Here is a 24,681-nt window from a genome sequence, read left to right as displayed (position 1 = left end):
CTCAAACCATGACACCTTGACTTTACAGCTGCAGCCTGACACGTCAGGTGACCTCTGACCGCACTTGACCTCCTGACATGACTTCACCTCGGGTGCTAAATTACACAGAAAGAGAGAGGAAGAGTCACTTTCCCTGTTTCCTCCTCCTCCTCCTTTACCTTGAGTCTGCTTGCAGGTCTGCTGGACGCCGGCAGAGGTCGCTGTCCTCGCTGCTTTCTCTCGCTCCTCACTCGCTCCTCATCTTCCTCTCATGTTGCTGTACTTACAGCAGCTCTGAGAGGAAAAGGAGAAAAAAAACGTGATGAAGCTTTTCCGGTCTGTTAGCCCTAATTTCCTCTAAAGACCGCTGGCGTTGGAGCTGAGGGACGCGCAGGCACAGACGCGCTCACACACACACACACGGAGGAGGAGGAGGAGGAGATACTGAGGCGGTGAACGCGCAGTGCCACTACACTTTGTTCCAGGATTTATTTTAGGATTATTATTCTCTTCACAGTGTGTGTGATAGTGCGTTCTGTCGCCGCAGAGAGGAGCAGAGTGTGAGGGGAGCACAGAAGAGAACGGTCGGTTCGGCGGATGGGAAGCGCGCACGGTTCTCTCCCATCCGCGCGTCTCTGCGTCTCCGTCTCACTGAAGCCACAGCCCCGCGCTGCTCCCCGATATTTCACCGAGTCGTTGTTACATAAACCGTCGTCTTTGGCTCCATTCAGCCAAAGCCAGGAGAGCGAGTGACCGAGTCCTGTCTGCCGCAGGAGCGGCAGCGGGCGACGACGCGGCGGCGGCGCAAACCAAGGCTGTGTTCCCTCTTATTTGCCGTCTTGGAGCAAAGGGACCAGGAGGAGGACGCGCAGAGGGTGGAAACCCGAGTCCAGCGGTGATGAGAACTCACCCCGAGTGGATTTCACTCGTCAGCTGCCAGAAGCATCTGGAAAGGATAACACAAGGATTCTGTCCCCCTCCAGAGGATCATTTACATCTCAGATATTTTCAGGCTTTTTACTTCTGCGGCTGCTGAGTGGAGCAGTGTTTTAATGTGAAATTACTTCAATCACATTCACAATAAAAGCCCCTGGCTCTCCTGAGTGTCACAGCTGGGCTTCATCACCACATTTGTCTCCTGGCACCACATGTTTGGATAATTATCATCTCCAAGGTTTCCTGTCAGCCATGCAGTGAAGATGAGTGCAGCCAGGTTCAGTGGCTGCCTCAATGGCTGTGCTGAGGAGGCCACAGGGGCCGCCGGTCTGGTCATGGCCTCCAGGATGCTGGACTGGACAGAGGCAGGTCCACGCATCCTCCACAGCCTGGAGATGGGCACGGTGATGACCATCTTCTACCAGAAGAAGTCCCAGCGGCCTGAGAGGAGAACTTTCCAGATCAAGGACACACGACAGACGGCGTGGAATCGAAACCCAGACAAAGTTGAAGGAGAGAGTGAGTATTGTCTCTGACCTCAGTGTACGGTGCTTGTAGTGATAGTTCTGGTTCTATGAGGTACTGACGTCAATGCTGCCATCGCCGGGAATCATTCGGAGACATGGACGCTTGAGTAAACATGGCTGCCAGTGGGGACGCGAGACCAAACAGGTGGTCGCTGCTTAACAAAAGGCTCACCTTATAAGTCTCCACCTGCTTGAGTCTACGATATCATAAGAAAGTCATTAGACAGACTTTTCTGACCAGAAACTGAGTCGTTTCTTCATTCGCTCTCTCCCTGCATCAAATTCTGATCCTGTGTACCTGTGAGCTAAAGACACTGGTTTTCTCTGTGGACTTTGGTGTAAGAGAATGAGCGGTTTACAAATCTCAGTTTCTAGCCGGAAAACACTGTCAAACTGTGACGAGGTGAACATATTATTCTCATAAGCTTGATTGTTTTTTCGTGTCTCAAGCAAAGTCTGCCTCATGTAATCACTTTAAAATTCACATTATTCATCAGAAAGTCACTGACTACAGTCATTTTAGACTATATAATGCTATGCTACTATACTAATGTATTCATTATAACAATAATAACATTATATAGCAACGCTAGTAAAAACTAAAAAGCAGCTTGAGAGCAGAGCGACAGCATTGAGAAAGTACAATCATATGGATGTAATAGTGTCTGTGTGGCTGTGATGAGGAAAGAGGAAGATTTGAACATCAACAAAAAGCCCAAACGTCTACAAAAGAGACTCAAAACAATAGACATGCAAAACTTCTGCCATAGAGACAGAGTGACAACAAACAGATGTGAGTCAGAGAGACTTGGAGAAACTGAAATAGACGCATAATGACTTTAAAAAGCTACAGAGGAAGTGATAAAATGACAACCTCATAGTCTCTGTGCGTGAGCAAAGCTGTTCACGACATCACTGCGGTGATGAAATTCACATCGCTGTGAGCTGTGTGAGAAGATACGGAAATGGCAGCAGCAGGTATCTGAGAGTGTGCTGTCAAATCCAGAACCACAAGTCCAGGGACATGGTCTTCCTCTGTGTGTGTGTGTGTGTGTGTGTGTAAAGGCTCTCGCATCATCTTTAAGTGAAAGTGTTTCTTAAAGTTACAGCTATTTTTTATTCACTTCATGTCCATATAGCTGTCAGTAAATAAAGTCCCCGACATACCGGTCCCTAACCGGCCTGTGTGGTTCAGAGCAGACAGGAAGGGGTGGGGCTCAGATTTTTTTTATTCCTAGATAACCGACCCGAACAGGCATTTGAAGGATTGAAGGTTGGGGGAAAACATTTTGGACACAACACGTGTGAAACAGAAGTTGAGCCTCAACTGCTGAGTCAAGTGGCGCGAGTGTACGACCTCTCAGAACCTGTTGGCTCTCAGGTTCCAATTATTTTTGTAATTTCCGCAAACATTGCCACGGTAACACTGTTCTTCATTCAGTCATCATATTCAGCACCAATAGTCTACCACATGTTGATTTCACCAATTTTGAAGTGGACACCATATAGTCCCTGTAGACCAGAGCATGGGTTCCCTGACCTTGGGTCTCGACGGGAACTGTAGAGTCAGGCTGAACTCAGCTGACAGATCATATCATATAACAACAACAATATTTTCAAGTTCCTTTAGTGAAACATAAGTAAAACATTCAATAAATAGATGCATGACTTTCACGTGGGGGTGTAGAGCAAGTATAGCAAATGTAGACCACACCCTGAAAGCGTCATCTAAATGAGCAATGTTTATTATTGAAGGTGTCCTTCCTGTTGCCAGTAGGTGGCGCCGGGACTGGCTTTGCAGGTTATTGTCATGGACTGATTGACCCTAAAAAGAAGACGGGAGGAAACCAGGCAAACACGGGGGAGAACATGCAAACTCCACGTTGAAAGCCCTCGGTTGAACCCGGGATTCAAATTGGTAACCTCTTTGCTGTGAGGTAACAATGCTATCTACTTTCGCACTATGTGTCTTCTGAGTCACATGTTTACATGTATTTTAAAAGTCCAGTAATGTGGTTTTCTTTCTACTGTCATGTCCACACATCGACTGTCTCTAATCTGTGGACTCCATCTGTACGGTTTCGCATGGTTATTGTGCAGATGGTAAAAGAGGTCAGTGGTTGGAGTCGTGTTGTAGGGACCGGCCTGCAGCGTTTTACACCAAGCACAGTTTCCTGGTCTGTGCTGTCACTTCTCAGACTCAAACCACAGACACACACATTCAGTCTCATTTTGGAGGACGAGGGCACGGTCCAGATTAATCTCGCTCTGTTTCACATATTTTCTCCTCCACCTTTGTTTGTCTTGCCTTCATGCACACATCCTGTCTGCATCCATGTTATATGGAAGACCACAAACTGTACTTGTGGCAAAGAGAGGGAAAGAAATGCAGCAGAGCGCCACAAGCCGGAAGCAAAGCTGTGGTCACTGCAGACAACTGTAGCCTCAGTTAATGAAGCCAACTGAGCTACCACGTGTCCCAAACTGGCTCTTTCCAAAGGAACTAAGGTTCCCATGGGCCCTTGAAATCCTTGAACGTTTATGAATTCAAGTCTCTTTTAAAAAAAACTAAAATTGGACATGTGTTGATGTACATAGATTAGGCAGATGCAGAACAAAACATGGAGTCATAATTACTAGCGTTTTGGACACTGGCCACTATCTTTCTCTGCCGTTGACGTGAGATTCCATGCAGAACAATGAGCTAGTAAAGTTAAGCAAAGAGAGAGCAAATGACAATGTGATGCCCAGGAAATGCAATTTTCCAAGTGTCTCCTTTGGACAAGATCCCAAGGACAATCACTTGTCCAGATGCGGAGCGTGCTGCAGATCAATAAACGTGGGCGTCATCATGGGTGAAGACGCTCTTACTAGTTGCCCGCCCATCTTAAGCTGTGTCAGCACATTCAGTCCTGGAAAGTCCTTGAATCTGATGTCAACCAAGGTGTGGGAACCCTGAACAACATACATGTGAACTCTCTTTTCCCCCAGTGACTGGGTAGAGGTGACCTCCCACCTCTTCCTCTCTTGATCGTGCAGCTGAGTTGCTGTCACGGCGTCCTCAGCAGACAGACGGATCACGACCCCGTGGCCTGAGCTTCCGTGAACGTCACCCCTCACTGAATCTTTCCCTGGCCGTGTGGGTCCCGAGTCCTTGCCCAGCCCCCCCCAAAGCTTCCTGCCTTTCGGCCCGACACCACGGCTGATTGTGGGTTGAGGCAGTCCTTGCTGGAGTGGAGTGGAGTGGCAGTGGTGAAGTTAAAGCAGCAGCAGGCTGTTGTTGTTGTGCTGTCGAGGCGGGATGTTGCAGCACCGGTCGGCCTGTCTGGGCTGCCGAGGCTATTGTCTGGATGCCCTGGATTCTGTGGCCCGGGGGGAGGATTTGTTACAGAGTCTCTGTGTTCACTGACATGATAGAGTTTCCTTCTGTCTGCCATGTGTTATTCTCCCGACTTTATGGTAGTAAAAAATTGTACTGGACTCCGCCCAAATGAGGAAGAAGTAGTTCTATAGATTGTCTTTTTCAGTCCCTCAATTTGCCGTTGAAGAGCATGTTTTCTTCTTTTTTACTCGTATCTTTCCAAAGTTAAGCAGATGAAGAATAGGTCTTCAGTAGTAGTTCTTCACAGAAGGGTCATTTGTTGTTTGGACACATTTCCTTGATATATAGTTAAGTTCACTTTATATCCAGGTTTTATAAACTTGATCTTTCCTCCTGTCATTCTCAGAACCATGTCCATCCAGCAAGTTAAAACTCACATTTATCTTCAAGTTAACTGCTGTTTTTGTCATTAATCGTCAGGAGAAGATACACTTTTTCAGCAAATGTGGCCTTTCAGTGACCAAATACAGCCATTTAACTCATAATCTGATGAAGAAAAGATCTTCTGCTGCAAATATAGAAAGTTAAGTACATTCCATGATTACACTAGTTTTTCATAGAAGGGTCATTTGTTGTTTGGACACACAGTTCACGTGTTTCCTTCATTTGAAACTAACGTTTATCTTCAACTTAACTGCTGTTTTGGGCCATTGATCATCAGGAGAAGATCATGTACATGCACACATCCTTCAGTGACCAAAAATGCAGCCTTTTAACCCATAATCTGTGCCTGGCGCGCTCATTGCCAGTAGCGACCCTGCATGTGGAGCGTCCATGCAGAGCGGTAATCTTTAGTCTCCACATGAGGAGCAGAGGCAGCGCTGCCATCGCTCATTATTCGAGTTAGAGTCCGACGATAGTGTGTAAAATGTCCAATCCGACCTCTAGGAAACCAAACAGTAAGAAATGTAGTCGGTAAAAGATAAAGAAGTGCTTTATTGTCATGTTTTTCTGTTTTGTTTTTTTGGTCTTTTCGCTTGTTTGAGTGTCTGTGTGTGTGTGTGTGTCGGCTTTTGTGGGTGTTGTTTCTGCACACAGAACCTTGTCAATTATTTATCCATAATCATAAACCACAAAGATCGAGCAGGCTGACACCTACACTGCTCACATCTGCACAGCCTCACACACACACGCACACACACACACACATGCTTTTATAACCCACAAACGTCCCTTTACAAACAACCTCCCTGTGGACAAACCCATCAGTACATTCCAGGAACTCAGTGGGTTTCCTTCACTTTATCTCCCACAGCTCGCTCTCTCAGTTATACCTCACTCCCTGCTCTCAGTGTTCCTCCGTTTTCCACCTTTTCCCACCCCGACGTGTTCACCTAAAATCTTTTTTGTCTTATTACCGTCTCCTTTTTCACTTTCTCGCTTGTTTTCTTTCAGTTTCGTTTGGAGTTTACAGGTCAATCACCTGATACTCTGGTTTGTTGCTCTCAGATATTCCTCATATTTGTCTAACTGACCCCCGTTCACTCGCTCTCCTCCGCCTCCTCTCCCTCTTTTCCTTCCTTTTGGTATTTGTTGCCCACATTTTTTTCCCCCTACTGTTTATTTTAAAATAACGTTGCTCCCTCAGTTTTCTTCACACACACACACACACACACACAGAAAATCAGTGTTTTTCTTTGAGATGAGCTCTTCATAAGCAGTGGAAGCACGGGAAGTGTGTGTGTGTGTGGGGGGGAGTGCAGGGTTATCAGGGAGTGTCTGTCTTCCTGTCTCCAATTGAAGGACAAAAGCACCAGCATCTTCTGCAGGAAGCAGAGACGTGGATCGCAAATGAGGCGCTTGATGCCTCTGATACTCGGCGTGATATGCACACATTTAAAAGGACTGCACTTAACACTTGTTTTGTTTTCATCACCGATTAATGAGCTGGTTACCGTCTCATTTAACTTACTAACAGGTCTACGCAAGTGCACTTTGCATTAGCGCAATTACGCGAAATCTGTGCTATCGGAAAAATTCCAACATGTGGTTATTACGGTAATTTCACTCGCGCTACAGTGAGTTTTTTTTCTTCATTTTAAATTGTTAATACACTATTTTAAAGTAAACTGTAAATCACTGCCAGATGTTGAACGTTATTCTGGGAAAACGGGCAAAAGCAACTTACTCACAGGACATTTTCTGGCCCTTTTATCATTAAAATAAGCAACAACAAAAAAAGTCCTGACGGACATTTTGACACTTAGGTGTTAAAGGGTTAAAGCTTAGCGCTAACTTTATTACGCCATAAGAAGAAGAAACTGAAATCATAATTCTTTTTAAATATATTGCATATCACTTTGGATGCATATTATTTTGCTTTTGGTCCACTAATTGTTCATTTTAAGATTATAAATAGGCTTTCATTATTCATTTTATTTATATAAACCTTTATATGAACCCACATGTGACCAAAGGGCTTTACAAAATATCAACAATAAAGACACACAGTATAAAAACTTCATCAGCATAGAACAGAGCATTAAAATACAGAATCAAATGGGAAATCCTATAAATACATAAGGTACTTTATTCCTCCGAAACATCAGTGTGTGCACTGTACATTATGTGTATTTCACAGCTTATTAGCAAAAAAAAGCATTTGTATTTGCATTAATTTGTCGAAAGACTGCTTTTTCCTTCCTTCCTCTCTCTCGACCTTTGCGTTTCTCTGACTTTACTGTAAGACTCTCCATACCATCTGGCAGGGGAGTGATGTCACCAGCTGTACCAGGAACAGTTTATTTCACTGCAAGCACACTGCAATTATCAACGGCTGGTGGTTTCAGGTCAGCAGTGCACGCAGCTGCTGAGATTGAACTTACATTCACAGTCTCTCTGCAGCACTTTCTCTGGAAAAAGGAAAAGTAATTCATGTGCCGCTCTGATGAAGAAGCAGGCAGTAGGACTCAGTGGAGTGAGCGATTCGGGAGGAAGGCTTGTTATTTATACTCAACAGGAAAACAAACACCTGCCCCGCCCCACATTCATCAACGCTAACGTCCAACGCAAACCAGACAAGAGGGTAATCTGACCCAGAGAGAACAAATGGCCGAAACTTTCTCTTTATCAAAACACGCGCGTACACACTCAGGGTGTCGCGATCTCGACTGTAAATCGAATAATTGATTGAAAGATTTAACCATGCCCCCAGTGTGACGACCTGTCAGAGAAGAGAAAAAGCACAGTGTTGTGGTTGTAGCCATTGTAGCACGACGACACGTTAGCCCGAAGCTGCTTCCAACTAATAGCGAACACGGCAACTGCTGATGTGGGTGACCGCACTGACTGCAACTCCAAGCCCCTCCCGAATATTACTAAACACACGCAGATATTAACATTGTCCGCAGTGGAGAGGAATCGGGTGACAATAAGCACGAAGCAAATGAAATGACTCGTAGTGATAGCTGTCAATCAAATACAAGAAGTTCCTTGTGGGTGTGATTACACTGAAAGTGACCAATCATAAGAGAGCTGGTGCCCTCCCTGGTCTCCACCCCCAAACTGTCAAAAGTGTAGTCGACAGTTGCGAGCGCGTGGTGGCTGCTCGTGGTGGCTGTGTGTTGCGGTGGACCTGTATTGTGCATATTATTTGCTCGTGAGCACGCTTTACCGCTCTCACGACCTTTGACATAGATGTGAAGCCATGCGTCCGCGTTGTCGACAAGAAAACCGCGGTGTTTAAACCATGTTATGAGTGTGTAGCTAAGCGCGGGACGTCTCTGGTGCATCATAAGGACGTAGACACAACTACGAAAACAAAACAACCCCGTTAACGTGTGTTCTGTCCTCATTTGGAGCGAAACGTTCCTCAAAATTCAATTTGTGCCACAGAGAGAACTGGCGTGTTTGTAGCATCAGACATGTGATGTGACCTTATTCAGTGGTGGAAAACCCTGGATTTAAGCATTTACTGGTTATTGTAACATTGAAAACCAATGATGGACATTATATCACTCATGACACCACATACACAATCAAAATGGGAATTGTTAAAAATGACATAAAACCAATGATCCTAGACAAAGAGAGAAAAAAAGTCCGAAAATCTAATCGAATCTAGGATTTGGAGAATCGTGACGCCCCCAAATACAGACGAGTGATGCGTGTATTGTCTGACAATTTAGAGCGTCCACTTAACTTAAATCCCCAATCTGCATGTTTGTGGATTGTGGGAGGAAGCCGGAAAAACCGACCGAGAGAACCCACGCCCACGCGGAGGGAACACGGAACAGTTGAACCAAGATCTAAACCTGTGATCTCCTTGCTGTGAGGATTAGTGAAGCGTTAAATCACTACAGTGTGAGTGTTGCTGTCCCTCCAGTTTGACCTCTGTGTCCTTCTCCCCCCCACCCCACCCCCGTGTTTTATTCATCAAAGTTCTCGTCGGGCTGTTCTCCAAAGCGCTTCGTTATCTCCGCCATGTTTATAGCCTGGACCAGGATTAAAGGCCACATTCGGATGATTTATGTGTGCGAGTGTGTATGAGGTCAAATTCTGCTTCAAACTATTGTTTTTCACGACGTTTTTGGCCACTTCTCTCACTTTCAGAAGACAGCGAGCTGTCCTTGCAACAATAGAAAGACATGTGTGTGTGAGTCAGACATGCAGGGTGTGTGTTACAGGTCTTGGAGACCCAATTGTGACGTTTGGCAGGCTATTTGCCTCATTGTCCAAAGTCCAAGCTAAATGGCAGGAAGTAATAAAGGACGAGATCAGAGAAAAACAAATACAAGATATGGACGGGGTTTTTTTGTTAGCAAAACATCGGCTCAGTTCCATTTCACCCACTGCCCTGACCACTTGCACGTTAGGCAACACATGTAGGGTATTCCAATTCTAATGGAGGACACAATGGGGACACAGTAGCTCTTGGTCTCCTGTTAACACTTGCAGTAAATCACAAAATAGCACTGATTTTCTTATGGACGTTTGGTGTGGGAAGCAGTTTACATGCTTCCAGTCTTTGAGTTTGACAGCAGCCCCCTACTGTCTGTTTGTGGAAAACCAGCCTTAGTAAGATCAGAGTCCTCAGAATTGGGAGGTCTTGCGAGACTTCACGGCACGTAGCCAGGTAGCGGATATAAGATCAAGGCAGTGATGGCGAGTGAAAATTGGACTGACTTTTTTTTAATTTTTTTTTTTTCAATGGCGAGAATTTTTTGCTGATGCATTTTACAAACTATAACGATCCCTTAAAAACATGCTGTTCCTTCAAAGACACAGAGAAAGAAATCAGCACAACTTGATGCCTCGTGTTTAAATTTATTTCATCACAAACTTTTCAAACTTCACAGTTTTTTCAATATTCGACTCAAGTCATTTTGAGTCATTTTACACCGGGGTATCTGATCGACTCATCCCTATAAGTTTTTAAATCCACATTAAGTTTTAATGAGTATTTCTGGCAGAGGAATGTTGGATCTGTGATGAAGTCAGATCAGGATCATGTCACCCAGATGTTCACCAAGTGCATTAGGACACAAAAGATCTCATAAGTTCTTAAAAAAACATCGTTTTACTCAGAGTTTGTTTACGATAAGATGAAACTGTAGAATGCTGAGGCTGATGTGGTGCAGATGGATGAGAACTTTCATTCAAACTCAAACTCCCTGTAGATTATTGATGTACGTGTCCATCTGATGATAACGGAGTTTCTCCTAATCTCGTGCCAAGTGTGCTCCCTGTCATCTCCACATGCTGGAGCCTCAGATAGAAACCAGATTTCTCCCTTTGGCTCAGTTTGACTCAGGATTGTAAACAACCTGCTGAGAATGGCTGACACTGACTTGGAGGTTGGATTATTCACTTTCCCGTTGTTCTCCTGTTGGATTGACATATTTTCTTTATGTCACATAGGGGGAATGAGTCTATCATTGAGATTATTATCACTTTAGTGGAGTAAATATGTGTTAGCTAGTGTCTGTGTGTGTGTGTGTGTGTGTGTGTGTGTGTGTGTGTGTGTGAACGCCAGAGAATTTACGAGTGAATGTTTATGTGTGTTTGTGTAAGTCGTCTGCCATGTTACTAAGCCAGGGTTTTCTCTGTGGGTGTGTCTCAAGTGTCGGCCGCTGCAAGTGTCAAAGCGGAGTCCAGAGTTTGCATCATACTCTCTTCAGTCTTCAGTCGCTGTGATTAACCCTTCGCCGTGTGACACAAGCTTTCTATTGTTCATTTATACAAAAAAGAAACTTGAAAATGTGATCGTAACCAGCCGTTTGTGCGCAGTACAACCTCAAAAAAAGCTGAGAGTTGGGTTTTTGTTGGAATCTCAAAAAAAAGTTCCCACCATTCTTGAACTCCTTGAAAGTTTGTGAATTTCAAAAACAAAATGTCCATGGCCCTTGTAAGTTTTTAAAAATCACACAAAATAGGCACGGGTCATTGAAAGTGAAGTTCATGTTTAGGTAAATGTCTCCCTTGTTTGTTGCGACACTGCCTGCTGTTTCATGCCCTGCGTTGTGGACAAGTGAATGATGAGGACAGGTGAATGATGAGGACATGTGAATGATGAGGACAGGTGAATTATGAGGACAAGTGAATGATGAGGACATGTGAATGATGAGGACAGGTGAATGATGAGGACAAGTGAATGATGAGGACATGTGAATGATGAGGACAAGTGAACGCTGAGGACAAGTGAACGCTGAGGACATGTGAACGATGAGGACAAGTGAACGATGAGGACAGGTGATTGATGAGGACAGGTGAACGACGAGGACATGTGAACGATGAGGACATGTGAATGATGAGGACAGGTGAACAATGAGGACAGGTGAATGATGAGGACAGGTGAACGATGAGTGAGTGACATTTGTGACTGATACATTATGTGTTTACACATTTTATTTTGTCAGCACTTTCATTTGCAAAGTTTTGCCTTTAATTAAAAAACAATTAATGTGAGATTTGTGTTCCCTTGTCACAAGAAAAAAAAAACCTTGTTAAAAAAGTAACTAAGTAACTTTTACTCTGAGTACATTTTAAACCAGTACTTTTACTTGTACTTAAGTAGAATAGTGGTATTTTACTTAGTGGAGTATTTCAGTGCTCTTTCCACCTCTTTTCAAAACTATATAAAGATTTTGTGATTCTTTTCCCAAACACAGGTGAAAGGAAGTTGCAGAAAAGTGCTCTGCAGTCATTAAGCAGCATCCTGCCACAGACAGCTGACATGTTTGCATCTCTCTCTGGACCTGTGTGTGTGTGTGTGTGTGCACAGTACATTTGTTCAGCTCTTCAGTAGCAAATTTCAGTGTTTTTGGCAGGGAAATGAACAACGAAACCGAACCGTGATTTATGGTTGTGCATATTTGTGCTCATGCAACATTATCCTTCCTTCCTGCCTCCCTTCCTCCCTCCCTCCCTCCCTACTCTAGTTGACATACGAGAGATCCGGGAGCTGCGGCTGGGGAAGGGCTCCCGAGATTTTGAGCGCTACCCGGAGGAGGCTCGTAAACTGGACTCCGCCCACTGCTTCATCGTGCTCTATGGCTTGGAGTTTCGCCTCAGGACGCTCAGTGTGGCCGGTCAGTGTCTCACAGTGTGTTTGTGTGTACAGGTGATTCCCTAAACCAGGGGCTTCAAAACCATGTTTGTGTCCAAGACAAACCAGGCCCCCCCAACCTGAACCCCTGTTCATGCACACAAAGAATTACAAACGTTTATATGCAAAAATAAGCAGCAGTTGTAGGTTTTTGTTCCTGTTCTCACAGTGTATTTGAAAAAAGAAAATGTCCACTGATACCAGTGAGTTTTTGGTACTTTTATGTTTTAAACAAATCATAAATATGTATAAGTGGCACCTTTTGTCCAGACAGTCATTGATACTGGTACCAAGTTATCACAGGTTCTTGATTTTTTTGTATTATACTTTGTTTTGTATGATATTTAATGGTAAAAAGTTGTCTCTGTGACTTGACAGCCTTCAGTGAAGAGGAGGTCAACATGTGGGTCACTGGTCTCAACTGGCTGATGTCCGACACTCAGAGAGCTCCAGCACCGCTGCAGATAGACAGGTGGGTGGTGCTGAGCTTTAGATTTATTTCATCCTGCTCTGGACTCTGGAGCGAGTTTCCAACAACAGAAACTGGAATGCTTCATCCTTTAAACCATCTTTTAATGTGTACTTCTCTTTTTTTAATTTATTTTAAAGGGGACATATTATGCAAAATCAACTTTTTAATCATTTTAATATGTATATTTGGGACTCTGGAGGCCCTACCAGTCGCCAAAGTGTGGAAAAAGAATACTCAGTCCTTTTTTCGTGGTTCCCCTTAGTGTAAGTATAGGTGATAAAACACGCCATGTTGAATTCCCTGCACATTATGACGGCAGCATGCGCATTTCACCGCGAATGTTACCACCCCACCACTAAATTTACTTGGAGAGCTCCACCTTAGCTCCACCTATAAAATGCGAGAGTGCAGGCGAGGGAGGAAGAGCGGTATTACGTCAAAGTGTGCTGTTGGTGGCTGCACAGTGGAGCCCAGTGTTTTACAGAGGATTTTATATATGAAGCTAATGTGCCGGATAAAGTCAGCAAACGTGTGTTTGTGTGTTCGCACCACTTCACATCAGACTGCGGCCAGCGGTCGCCGTATTTAGTCAGCGACCGTATTTCACCGACGTACAAACACACACATTTTTAAGAAAAGGTCACATAGAGCTCATAACTGACCATTCTGACACGTCCTAATTAAAAATATTTGTTCAGTACGTCCTCCATGACCGGAGCACAGACTCAGTCTGATACAGTCACATACAGCAGCAGTTTATGCAGCTCGCCGATCGTCGCTTATACTTTACACAATTAAGTACAAAACTACTAGTGTTAGAGAAAAATAATTAGATTTTTCGAGAATAAATTCGTAATATGAGAATAGTTGTAATATTTAGAAAGTCTTAATATTACGAGACAAAAGTCATAATTTTTGCAAGAATAAAGTAGTAATATTTTGAGAATAAATTTGTAGTATTTTGAGAATAAAGTCGTAATATTTTAACAATAAAGTTGTAACATAACGAGAATTAAGTTGTAATATTTTCAGAATAAAGTAATATTTTGAGAATAAAGTCGTAACATTACGAGAGTAAAGTTGGAATATTTCCAGAATAAAGTAACATTGTAACATTATGAGATTCTTTTTTATCACTATCTAATTCATTATTATTAAATAACAGTTTGAGCAAAATGTAGGTCATTATTAGTCCTGATGACAAAAGTCAGTATTATGTCATGTTTATAGTATCTACTTAGTCATGAGTCAACAGCATCTGGACTGGTGGACACTGAAGTGGACTTGTTCTTACACAGCTTTTCATCATGAATTTGGAATGAATGTTTTAATAATTAATTAAGATTTTAGCTTTCTTTTTATTTATATGCTGCTAAACATACAGCGTTTCTTCATTGTTCCTGCAACAGTGACAGTAAAAATCAAAACGGAGTAGTCCTGCATCGTCATGGGCTGGTAGCAGTTTAAAACTATGGTATGGAATAAGTAAAAATACAATACAGGAAAATGAAACAGAAATTTATAATATTAACAAACGTAATTAGGGCGTTTTATTTGTGTGTTACCTGGTAGCAGAAGGAACCAGCCTGAGCTGGAGAGCAGGCTGCCGGTCAGAGGGGAGGACAAATATTTGTTTTGGGATGAGGATGTTTACTCCTGACGAAATGTGCGGAGGCAGAAAAACAGAGCGAGGCTGTGAGGATGTGCACGAGAGAGAGACATGACGAGACGTGGTGTAAATTTGGAACTGGTCAGCGGAAATGGAGATGCTAAATCGGTCTGTTCTTGATGGTTGTGTAAACTGTTTTGGGAGTGAATTCATCAGCTGCAAACTATAGACATGTCAGTTTTCTGCTAAATATAGGGACTAAACAGCTTTTGGACACAGAAACTAGGGCGGAAAACTAATAATTATTTTCTTTACTAGTCCATTTTTTGGAATAACCACAAGATATTGACTTTAACGCAAACACTTTCAGCTCCTGCTCAAAAAACCCAGTCGTTCACGTGAGTTAGCAAGCATTGTTAAGATAGCACTAAACATTAACAGAGATTATGACGTAAAATTTGACTCTGCGTGAAATAAAACATTCCATTCCTTTTTATTTATTGACAGTTACTAAATGGAGCAATTCAGCTGAATTCAAGTGAAACTGAGAGCATCTTCCAAAAGTATTTGGTTTTAGAAACATCATAGCACACTTTTAGCGATGCTAACAGCTTTTGCAAAAACCAAGGTTATTTTATGAATCGATAAATTCGATTCATGTTTGGCTCAAACTGTGATTATCACAGTTTTTTTTTTTTTTAAAAAGTTAAAAAGTAAGTAACTTTTAACTCCGCTAACTGTCTAGCTTTAGCCATAGCAGCAGACGCTAACATGCTGTTGGGGGGAAATTAACTGTTTTAAATGTGTTTGTCATACAAAACTAAATCTGTGAATGTTCTCGGTCGTCCAGGTCATAACCGAGCTTGAGTTAAAGGTATAGTGTGTAAAATTTAGCAACATTTATTGGTGGATATCCCTTACTCTTCCCTTTAAAGTGTTGTTGAACCTATGTAGCCTTCAGTCAGCATCAAAACTCTAAAGATGTTTAGTTTGTCCATTGTGAGCTACTGAAGGGACGACCCTGCTCCTGATAGAAATATAAAAGGCTTCAAACTATTCAATTCAAAACTTTCTAAAGAAAATGTAAGTGTATTTATTTTATCTTCAGTTCACCTTAATTTTATACACTGGTCCTTTTAAGTTGAAAAGCTTAGCTCAACTCAAGCACATCAGCACATGGTTTCTTGGAAACAAATCTGAAACACAGGGACATTTTGTTCATGAAAAGAAGTGAAATGCAAATTTTAAAGAGTGAAGGAAAAACACAGAAGACATTTTTCATTCACTAATCCCCCTCTCTTTTGAAGGAACCCAGAAGGAAGTTGGACACAATCCCAGCTCACACAGTACAACCTGGACGATGATTTATTGCGTTGCAAAATTATTGATGAATCAACTTAATGAACTAATTAGAATGAATGATTTAGGAAAACACATTTTTAATGAAAATCAGTTCCTCTTTATTTCTACGTGTGCAATGGAATCGATGTAAAATTGTAAATCAAGTTTGTTGTTTCTTCTCTTTCTCTCTGTAGGTGGTTGAGGAAACAATTTGACATCATGGACCGGAACCATGAGGGCAGGTGAGTGAGCCGCCACAAAAACCCTGTCAACACCCCGTCATAGCCGTTTACAGCCGCGTGTGAATTATGCTCATTGGTCGTTCTGTCACAGCGGGTGGGAAGCAAAGGTGAAACCAGATCCAGCTGTGTTTCAAAGAGCTTGTTACGGTCCTGTGTCGTCCAGGACCCTGGACGCACACCCTGGACGCTTCTCACGGGGCCGGGTTTTTCTCTCCAGGCTTGTGTTTGGGTGGAAGCTGCTCCAGGACAAACAGCCTGCCGCCCTCTGATAAGGAGCAGGAAGTGATGCGATGGGCTGGGCCTTGGACAGGGCAACTTCCTGTCTCTTGTGAAAATAGTAACAGTAGCAGTAGTCGGACAGAGGGACAAATCAGACCTGGCAGAGACAACAATGACCCTTTGACCCATTTGACCCTAGATGATCCTCAATACCTCCCAAGCATCAACTCTGATTTCTCTTTTTCCAACCTGCCGTTCTTTCTTTGTTCCACATGTTGTTAGTGACCGTTCCTGGTTGTGTGTGTTTTCTTAATCAGCTGAAGCGATTATCCATGTGCTGTTTGTGCTAGAAAGAAAAAAGACAAAGTGGTAAAGACATTAGGATCTGCACAGAATCTACTGCAACAGCTTATAGTTGTAAGGATTTGACTTCTCCATTTACCACAAGATTTTTACGGGCTTATTCGTCTGCGTTGGTTTTGAAAAACTGAGGTTAAATGTTTTGTTCTCATCTCTGGAAAGAGCTCCACATTTTTTTTGCCAACACTGAATTCAGGACAAAGTCCTTCTGCTGAATCATGAAGCCTGAGTGAAAGCTTCTGAGCCGCCGCTGAACTCAGTGAGGTTAAACCTCAGTGAGGTTAATGTTTGACGCCTGGTGTCAAAACAGTCCCTGCCAGTTTCACTCGCCAGGCGTCACTACTTCATGAATAAACAGAGAAATCCTGCACTTTTAAAGTTTTCACATTAACGTTTTGTTTTCCTCAGTGAGACAAATATCGCGATGTAATGCTGTATGGTTGTCTCGCAATATATTGACTGTCACGGAATCGTTGTATCGTGATGTTATTGGTATCGTGGACCATGTGTCTGGAAACGTAGCTGACAGAATGTAGAGTAAACTGAACCGACAGTTGCTTTAAACTTTATAATAAACACATCGTAAAAGACATGAACTAGGATTTCAGGGCATTACGCAAAGGAAAAACTTATTTTCTCTCTCTCGCGCGCTAATATCTTTGTGTTTGTTTTTGTACTACTGATTTTGGCCAATTAGGGGGTGCCATATCACCGTTATCTAATTGTAAAGTGTTTTCAGAAGCGTCGCTCAGAGTCGCTCCTCTGCAAATACTTGTAGAAACATGGGATTCATAGTACGCACATGTATGTATGTATGTATGAATATAGTGACTTAGTTATCCATCCTTTAAAATTCAGTTTTTATCTTCTGCAGTAATCTTCTCATCGCCTCCTCAAACCACACAGCGCCATCACAGGGTTATTTATGAAATACTCATTTAATGATCTACTCTGCTGTAGTTAAGTTTGTCTCGTGCGTTCCCTGTCTTTGTTTTGCGTCTCCAGCGTCACAGTGAAGGAAGTGAAAGCTCTGCTGCCTCAGGTCAACTACAGAGTCCCCAACATGCGTTTTCTCAAAGACAAGTTGCAGGTGAGAGTGGATTCTGAGCGGCAGTTTCATCGGGTCACATCTTCGTCACTCACTTTTATTTGTGTCTGACTGTGGTGTCACGCCGACAGGAGGTGGAGGCCAGGAGTGATCTGTCCTTCCCCAACTTTGCACAGCTCTACAGAACACTGATGTTTGACGCACAGAAGAGCGTGAGTGTCTGTCACACACACACACACTTACAGATGAGCACACACAGGTGAATGAAGTACTCAAATAATTTACTTAAGTCATTTACACACAAGGGAGGAAAAAAAAAATACAATTTAAAATAATCAACAATAACTCACTGCTGTAATCCCTTCATTTAATCATGGAAATAATCCAAAACAGAACATTCAGGCTGCTTTTTTTCATCACAATGTTAAAACGTATATGCAGAGGCTGTAAGAATGTGCAGTATAGAGTGTCTTATATCCTTTTTTCCCACTACAACCTACAGCCAATCTGATGAAAAAGTACTACGTCACAGTTCAAATTTTCACTACTGACCTATAAACACACACCCCCACAATGTTCATTTGAGGAGTTGTGTGTTATTATTCCCATAGCAATTTGTGAGCCCTGTAGAACCTGATAATGTAATAAATCCCCGATAATGTAATAAAAATTTGCACTTGAGTCCATTGAACATGTAATAAAACCTGATAATGTAATAACTTCCCGATAATGTAATAAAGTGCATTTCCCAATAATGTAATACACTTTTTACCAATAATGTAATAACGTATTACATTAACGGGAGGTTATTACATTATCAGGTTAGCCTTCATTTCGCAGGTCCTGATGATGTAATAATTCCCCAATATTGTAATAATTTAACAGCAGACCACCCGTTACTTGGGTTCAAGTGGTGATACTGTGTAACCAACAGAAGCTCAAGAGCTCTAGCGCCACCAACAGAACACGAACGGCACCTATACGGTGCAGATTATGAACTCAACACGACAGTGACTTCACACCAGAGGACATTCTCTCTCTTCTCGCCCCCTTTGAGCAGTTAACTAAAGAGACGTTATTCCCTTAATTGCAGCAATAAAGCATCTACTACACAAAGAGAGCGACCACGGAGTGGTCTTAAGAGTCCGTCAACACGTTTTACTAAGATCTACTCGGACTTCATCGCGACTGTAATGTTTAAAGATCGTTATTTGGATGATTTTGGGGAGAGTGTGTCTGCAGATGAGGGGCATGAACCCTCATTGTCTGATATGTTCTGTGAGATCCTCCTAAATATTATCATAGATTCTTAATTGATTTATTCTTTGAAGCATGAATATTAATCGATCTAGCTATATTATAATATGATATAATATGATATAATATACTATAATTGCGACGCCTTGACTTTAGTGAGGTAAGTACACACAGTCCCAGCCGTAACAACACATTTAGATAAAAAAAAAACCAATGGTACAGAAAATCAGCCTGAAGTCAAGTATTTGAGCAGATTCACCAGCACTGTCAGTCTCCACCTCTGCACTTGCATCACACGTTGAGCCTGAACTGTTTATGCTTCACCTGGCTCCCTCCCACCTGTCCGTCACACGGTTCCTTCCCCGTTTGTGTTCCCAGATTATTGAGCAGCTGGAGCTCTCCTTCCCTCTGCGGTGAGTCCCTGCACCTTCACCTTCACCTTCACCTTCACCTGCTCCTCCTCCTCCTCCTCAGCGTCCACTCTGTCGTATGCACACCTCCCCACTTTTTTTCCTTGGCTCTCTTCCTCATGATATGGGACATTAAACCAAAATGCACTTTTCTCAAACTTTTCCATAACAACCTGTTGTGTTTGTAGGAACGTTGACAGACCAGAGCTTTGTCAGATCTCGCTCTACGACTTCCAGAAGTTCCTACAGATGGACCAGAAGGTACGGAGCAAACTCGAGAGCAAAAAAGTGTCTAAAAAAAAAACCTCTGACTGGTTTTGAACTCACTTCTTTGTGTGACTTTCAGGAGTCCTGGGCGTCAGACCTGAGTCGTGTCAGAGAGTTTCTCATGGGTTACATAAGAGGGGGCACACAGCCTGAGCCTATGCTGCAACTGGACGAGGTGGAAGCAACTCACAAACTGAAATAAACTCTACTTTATATTGTTCTTTTACCTCTGCCTGATCCTTTTATTTGTTTGTTTTTCTAGTTCCTGACCTTTCTGTTCTCTAAAGAGAATTCTGTGTGTGACCCTCGGCTTTCGCCTGTCGTCCACGACGACATGAAAAGACCTCTGTCTCAGTACTGGATCTCCTCTTCACACAACACGTAGGTCTAATCATCAAAATTAGCGATGGGACGATACCACTTTTTGTGTCCGATACCGATATCGCTTGATAACTGAACGCTACTTTGTGAATGTTACTAAATGTACTGACGATGTCCTGCTGTTGTTGTCTCAGCTACCTGACCGGTGACCAGTTTTCCAGTGAATCGTCTCTAGAAGCCTACGCTCGCTGTCTGAGGATGGGCTGCCGCTGCATTGAACGTGAGAGCTTTAACCCTTAAATTTTGACTTTTGAGTACAACTTTTTGATTAACTTTGACTTATTTTTGGGCTTATCTTAAATTATTGTGTCTTTCCATATTATTTCTGAAACGCTGAGTCTATTTTTGCTCTTATGACTGATCAAATCCTGACTCTTTAGTTTTTCTTCATGTAATGTTTTGTCACTGTACATTAGTCTCACTAATGCAAGGAAAAAAAACATTTCTTTGCAGAGACGCAGCAATAAAGCACTAACACCAAGTAGCTGCATTTAAAAACACATCAGTTTTAACCTTCTTGATTGCCTTTAGTTTATAATATGAGTCTAACATGTATTTGCCATGTGTGTTTGGTTTAAATAATCAAACGATGTGTCTTACATAGCTCGTACTTATACGTGAAAATGGATCTGAGATTTTAAGAAAAGAGAAAAAACAGTTCTAGTCTTCATAGTCCAGGCTCAGTCTGGTGAAAGCTTCCACTGAGCAGAAATGTGTGTGCTCCTTTGTCCTCTGATCTTAGTGGACTGCTGGGATGGACCGGATGACCTGCCAATCATCTACCACGGCCACACACTTACCTCCAAAATCAAATTCCTGGATGTGCTGCACACAATCAAAGAACACGCCTTCGTCACATCCGAGTGAGTGTGTCTGTGCGGCCGCTCACTGCAGCTACGCCTCAGCGGAATCACCGCTGCTCTTAAAAGAGGTAAAAGTGTCATTCTAACATGGGTTCTTTCTTCTGAGCAGGTATCCCGTGATTCTGTCCATCGAGGACCACTGCAGCGTCGTCCAGCAGAGGAACATGGCCACACACTTTAAGAAGGTGTTTGGAGATCTGCTGCTCACCAAGCCGGTCGACAACAACGCCGAGGAGCTTCCGTCACCGTACCAGCTCCGCAGGAAGATCCTCATCAAGGTACACGGACACACACACATACACACGCACACACAGACACTCACATCGTGAATCTCATCCAGACAATATCCTGCTACATCTGCAAAATCCTCACATGTTCAAACCCAAATCTGAGGAGCTGTATCCTGTAGTTCTGATTTTCCCCTTAAAACTGTTAATGGACATTCAATTACATTACATTACATTACATTACGACTTACAATAACAGTAGTATTTTTTAAATATTAATATCATAAGATTGAATTTTGCAGAGAGTTTGATCACATTCACAGTTTTGGGCCTTTTAGACTTAACGTGACAAAGTGTTACCGTTGCACTGCGAGAACCTGAAGTTTTACAGTGTCACGCTGTGACGTGCATCTGCTCGACCAACTGAGACCAAAGTTCCCGTCTGCCCCAAATTCAGCCAAGAAAGAAAAAAATAGATGCTTGGGTAATTACTCTCTTTAAAATCCAGCCATCAAAACATGGGAAGTTTCCTGTTTGGATTAATAATGTCTTAGACAGTAGTAACACAGAAATCTTTCTAGAGTATTCTCTCTCTCCAGCTGCACAAATCTACACTTTTGAACATATGCAGTGTGACGGAGACTCTTGGTAGTCAACTTAAACCAGTGTCGGTGTCTCGTTGTGTTGACGATCGTGCCTCGATTGTTTCTTCTGTTGTGTCACAGCACAAAAAGCTGGTGGAAGGAACGCTCTACGAGGAGGTGACGTCGGCCAGTTACTCTGAGAACGACATCAGCAACTCACTGAAGAACGGCATCCTTTACCTCGAAGACCCCATCGACCATGTGAGTGTGTATAGCTCATGTCTGTATATATATATATATATATATATATATATGTATATGTATATGTATATATATATATATATATATATATATATACATATATATACATATATATTTATACAAATATACATATACATATATATAGATATACTGTATAAATATATATATATATATACAGTATATCTATATATGTATATGTATATTTGTATAAATATATATGTATATATATATATACATATATATATATATTATGGCATGCCGTTCAGGAAATTAATCTTTGAATATATTGAATGAAACTGAATATATCATTCCATATATTCAGAGTTTCATTCAATATATTCAAAGATTAGTTTCCTGAATGGCATGCCATAATATATATATGAATATATATATATATATATATATATATATTTGTATACGGTATGAACTGAAGTTTGTTTCTGTTTGACAGACATGGACTCGGCATTATTTCGTCCTGACCACGAATAAGATCTACTACTCAGAGGAGACGTCTCATTACCAGACAACTGATGAAGAGGAGGACGACGAGGGAAAAGAGGTAGAGAACTGACAAAGACGGTCAAGACACTGGTCGCCATGGCGACGACGATGAAGATGTTGATGATAATGTCTGTCTGTGCAAAATGTTTTATCCAACTCTAATCCAATCTTATTTATAAAGCACTTTAAAAACAGCGACAGCTCAAACAAAGTGCTGTACATGCACACAGATAAATAGAACTAATGAAATATATAAACATTAGACCTAAGAACAAACAGTAAAACATACAATGAAACAATAAAATACTGTGGAAATTATAAAAATTCAAAAAATAGAACTATAACAATGATAAAACCAACATCTCATACTGGGTCCAACATCAAAGAGTAAAAATGGGACCATTTAAGAATTTAAAACCAAAATAAAAGAATATTCAAATGAACTCTAAAGTGGCGTGAGGATAAAATAGGCGTTATGTGTTCCCTCTTATGTGCTGCAGTTAAAAGACGCACAGCAGCGTTTTGGACGAGCTGGAGACGTTGAGAGGGACGTCTGACGTATTAAAGGCGTGTATTACTGTCTTAAAGTGCTGTTTGGAAAAGATCGATTTTACCTTTGCCAACTTAAGTGGAAAAAAAGCTGGACTTCACTACTGCACCCATTTGCCGGTCCAATTTAAAATCATTGTCCTTAAAATATTAAAACCCAGATTTGTGACCGTAGGCTTAAAGTGCACTTAATACACGATGCCATGTATTTCCATTTGTCTCCAATGACCATCTCATGACTATCTCCTCCTATTACTATTATTACCACAAGGTGGCAGCAGCACATATTTAAAGTTTGTTAAATAGACTGCAACCCTAACCCAAGTGGTGAAATAAATTTACAAGGTTCATTGAATGCACCTTTAAGCTGAACACAGTGGGCTCTGCATTTCTCACCTGGATCTTTCATGGATACAAACATTTTCAGGACGATGGGTTGTCAAATGTCCTATCAGAGTCGATTTAATTTAATGACACAATATTACAGTATATTTGAGTTTGTTTTATGGCTATATTTGCCTGCAGCATGTGCCAAAAAGAGACAAGACAGTGAAACGGATCAGATTGGGTCTAACAGTAGTTCTAGGAGAAACATTTTCAGTGTCTCACAGCACTTTATTGTTGCTCATTTCTGCTAGCGTGTCTGTGGATAATGTGTCTGTGTCTCCGTCCTCGCTCGTCAGGAGTGCAACAACAACGAGCAGCACTGCGCCGAGCGCTGGTTCCACGGGAAGCTCGGCGGAGGTCGAGACGGCCGACAGGTGGCCGAGAAGCTGCTGCAGGAATATTGTGAGGGCGGGGCCAAAGACGGCACCTTTCTGGTTCGGGAGAGCGAGACGTTTGTTGGCGACTACACCCTCTCCTTCTGGTCAGTGACCTTTTTACACAGGAAATAATTCTGTTTTTGTCACTGTAGAAAAGAAAGAAAAGGGAAACTAGGACTCTTTTTTCCAATCCAGGCGCTCGGGACGCGTTCAACACTGCAGGATCCATTCACGCCAAGAGTCCGGCTCCACCCGCTTCTACCTGACTGACAACCTGGTGTTCGACAGCCTCTACCGCCTCATCTGCCACTACAGAGACACGCCGCTGCGCTGCAACGAGTTTGAGATGAGGCTGGGAAACCCGGTGCCTCAGCCCAACGCACACGAGAGCAGAGAGTGAGCGAATTCTGTCTGAGAATGATGAAGAGGCTGCCGTGGGCAAACAATTAAAAGAGGAACTGCGTGTGTCTTCTCTCAGGTGGTATCACTCCAGTCTGTCCCGGGTTCAGGCAGAACACATGCTGATGCGGGTTCCCAGAGACGGAGCTTTTCTGGTGCGAAAACGAAGTGAGCACAACTCGTACGCCATCTCCTTCAGGTAAAGCCATCTCCACACGTTTAAAGACGAGCTGAACAGCTTTATCACTGAATTACACCAGAGGGAGGGATTATGCACATAAATGTAGTTTTTTGCTGCTTATTCGCCTCCTAAATTTTTATTATAATCTTAGAAATGTTCATATTTCCTGTCCACTGAGCATGGATATATAAATTCCCACTGGTTATGTCAGTCTTATTCAAGTAGCCGATACAGCCCTTTTTAATTTCCCTACTCTCTGTAAATGTAGCAGACTTTACTATGATAAAGAGAAGTATTTACTTTACCAGCAAGTACAAGCACCGAACCGGTGTGTTTATAGTGTAATCATAACTGATTTTCTGCGGGCACCACAAGT

General features: G+C 42.4%; 1 protein-coding gene across 1 annotated transcript in view; it reads left to right on the top strand.

The window, feature by feature from the left end:
* The first annotated feature begins 280 nt into the window (after positions 1-280).
* The window catches only part of LOC131465203 (1-phosphatidylinositol 4,5-bisphosphate phosphodiesterase gamma-1-like), a 36,904-nt gene continuing 12,503 nt past the window's right edge, over positions 281-24,681 (top strand). The window contains exons 1-18 of the mRNA XM_058637630.1: positions 281-1,434; positions 12,204-12,353; positions 12,749-12,842; positions 15,987-16,034; positions 17,619-17,703; positions 17,793-17,873; positions 19,297-19,331; positions 19,517-19,589; positions 19,675-19,770; positions 19,858-19,976; positions 20,111-20,196; positions 20,719-20,839; positions 20,949-21,117; positions 21,792-21,911; positions 22,363-22,470; positions 23,645-23,829; positions 23,921-24,121; positions 24,204-24,323. Coding sequence (XP_058493613.1) covers positions 1,179-1,434; positions 12,204-12,353; positions 12,749-12,842; positions 15,987-16,034; positions 17,619-17,703; positions 17,793-17,873; positions 19,297-19,331; positions 19,517-19,589; positions 19,675-19,770; positions 19,858-19,976; positions 20,111-20,196; positions 20,719-20,839; positions 20,949-21,117; positions 21,792-21,911; positions 22,363-22,470; positions 23,645-23,829; positions 23,921-24,121; positions 24,204-24,323 — 2,147 coding nt within the window. The 5' untranslated portion in view covers positions 281-1,178. The remainder of the gene's footprint in view (positions 1,435-12,203; positions 12,354-12,748; positions 12,843-15,986; positions 16,035-17,618; positions 17,704-17,792; positions 17,874-19,296; positions 19,332-19,516; positions 19,590-19,674; positions 19,771-19,857; positions 19,977-20,110; positions 20,197-20,718; positions 20,840-20,948; positions 21,118-21,791; positions 21,912-22,362; positions 22,471-23,644; positions 23,830-23,920; positions 24,122-24,203; positions 24,324-24,681) is intronic.

This window comes from Solea solea, chromosome 9 (assembly GCF_958295425.1).
Source record: "Solea solea chromosome 9, fSolSol10.1, whole genome shotgun sequence".
NCBI classification, from domain to species: domain Eukaryota; kingdom Metazoa; phylum Chordata; class Actinopteri; order Pleuronectiformes; family Soleidae; genus Solea; species Solea solea.
The sequence above is the reverse complement of the archived record's forward strand: the minus strand, read 5'-3'. Positions and strand labels throughout refer to the sequence as shown.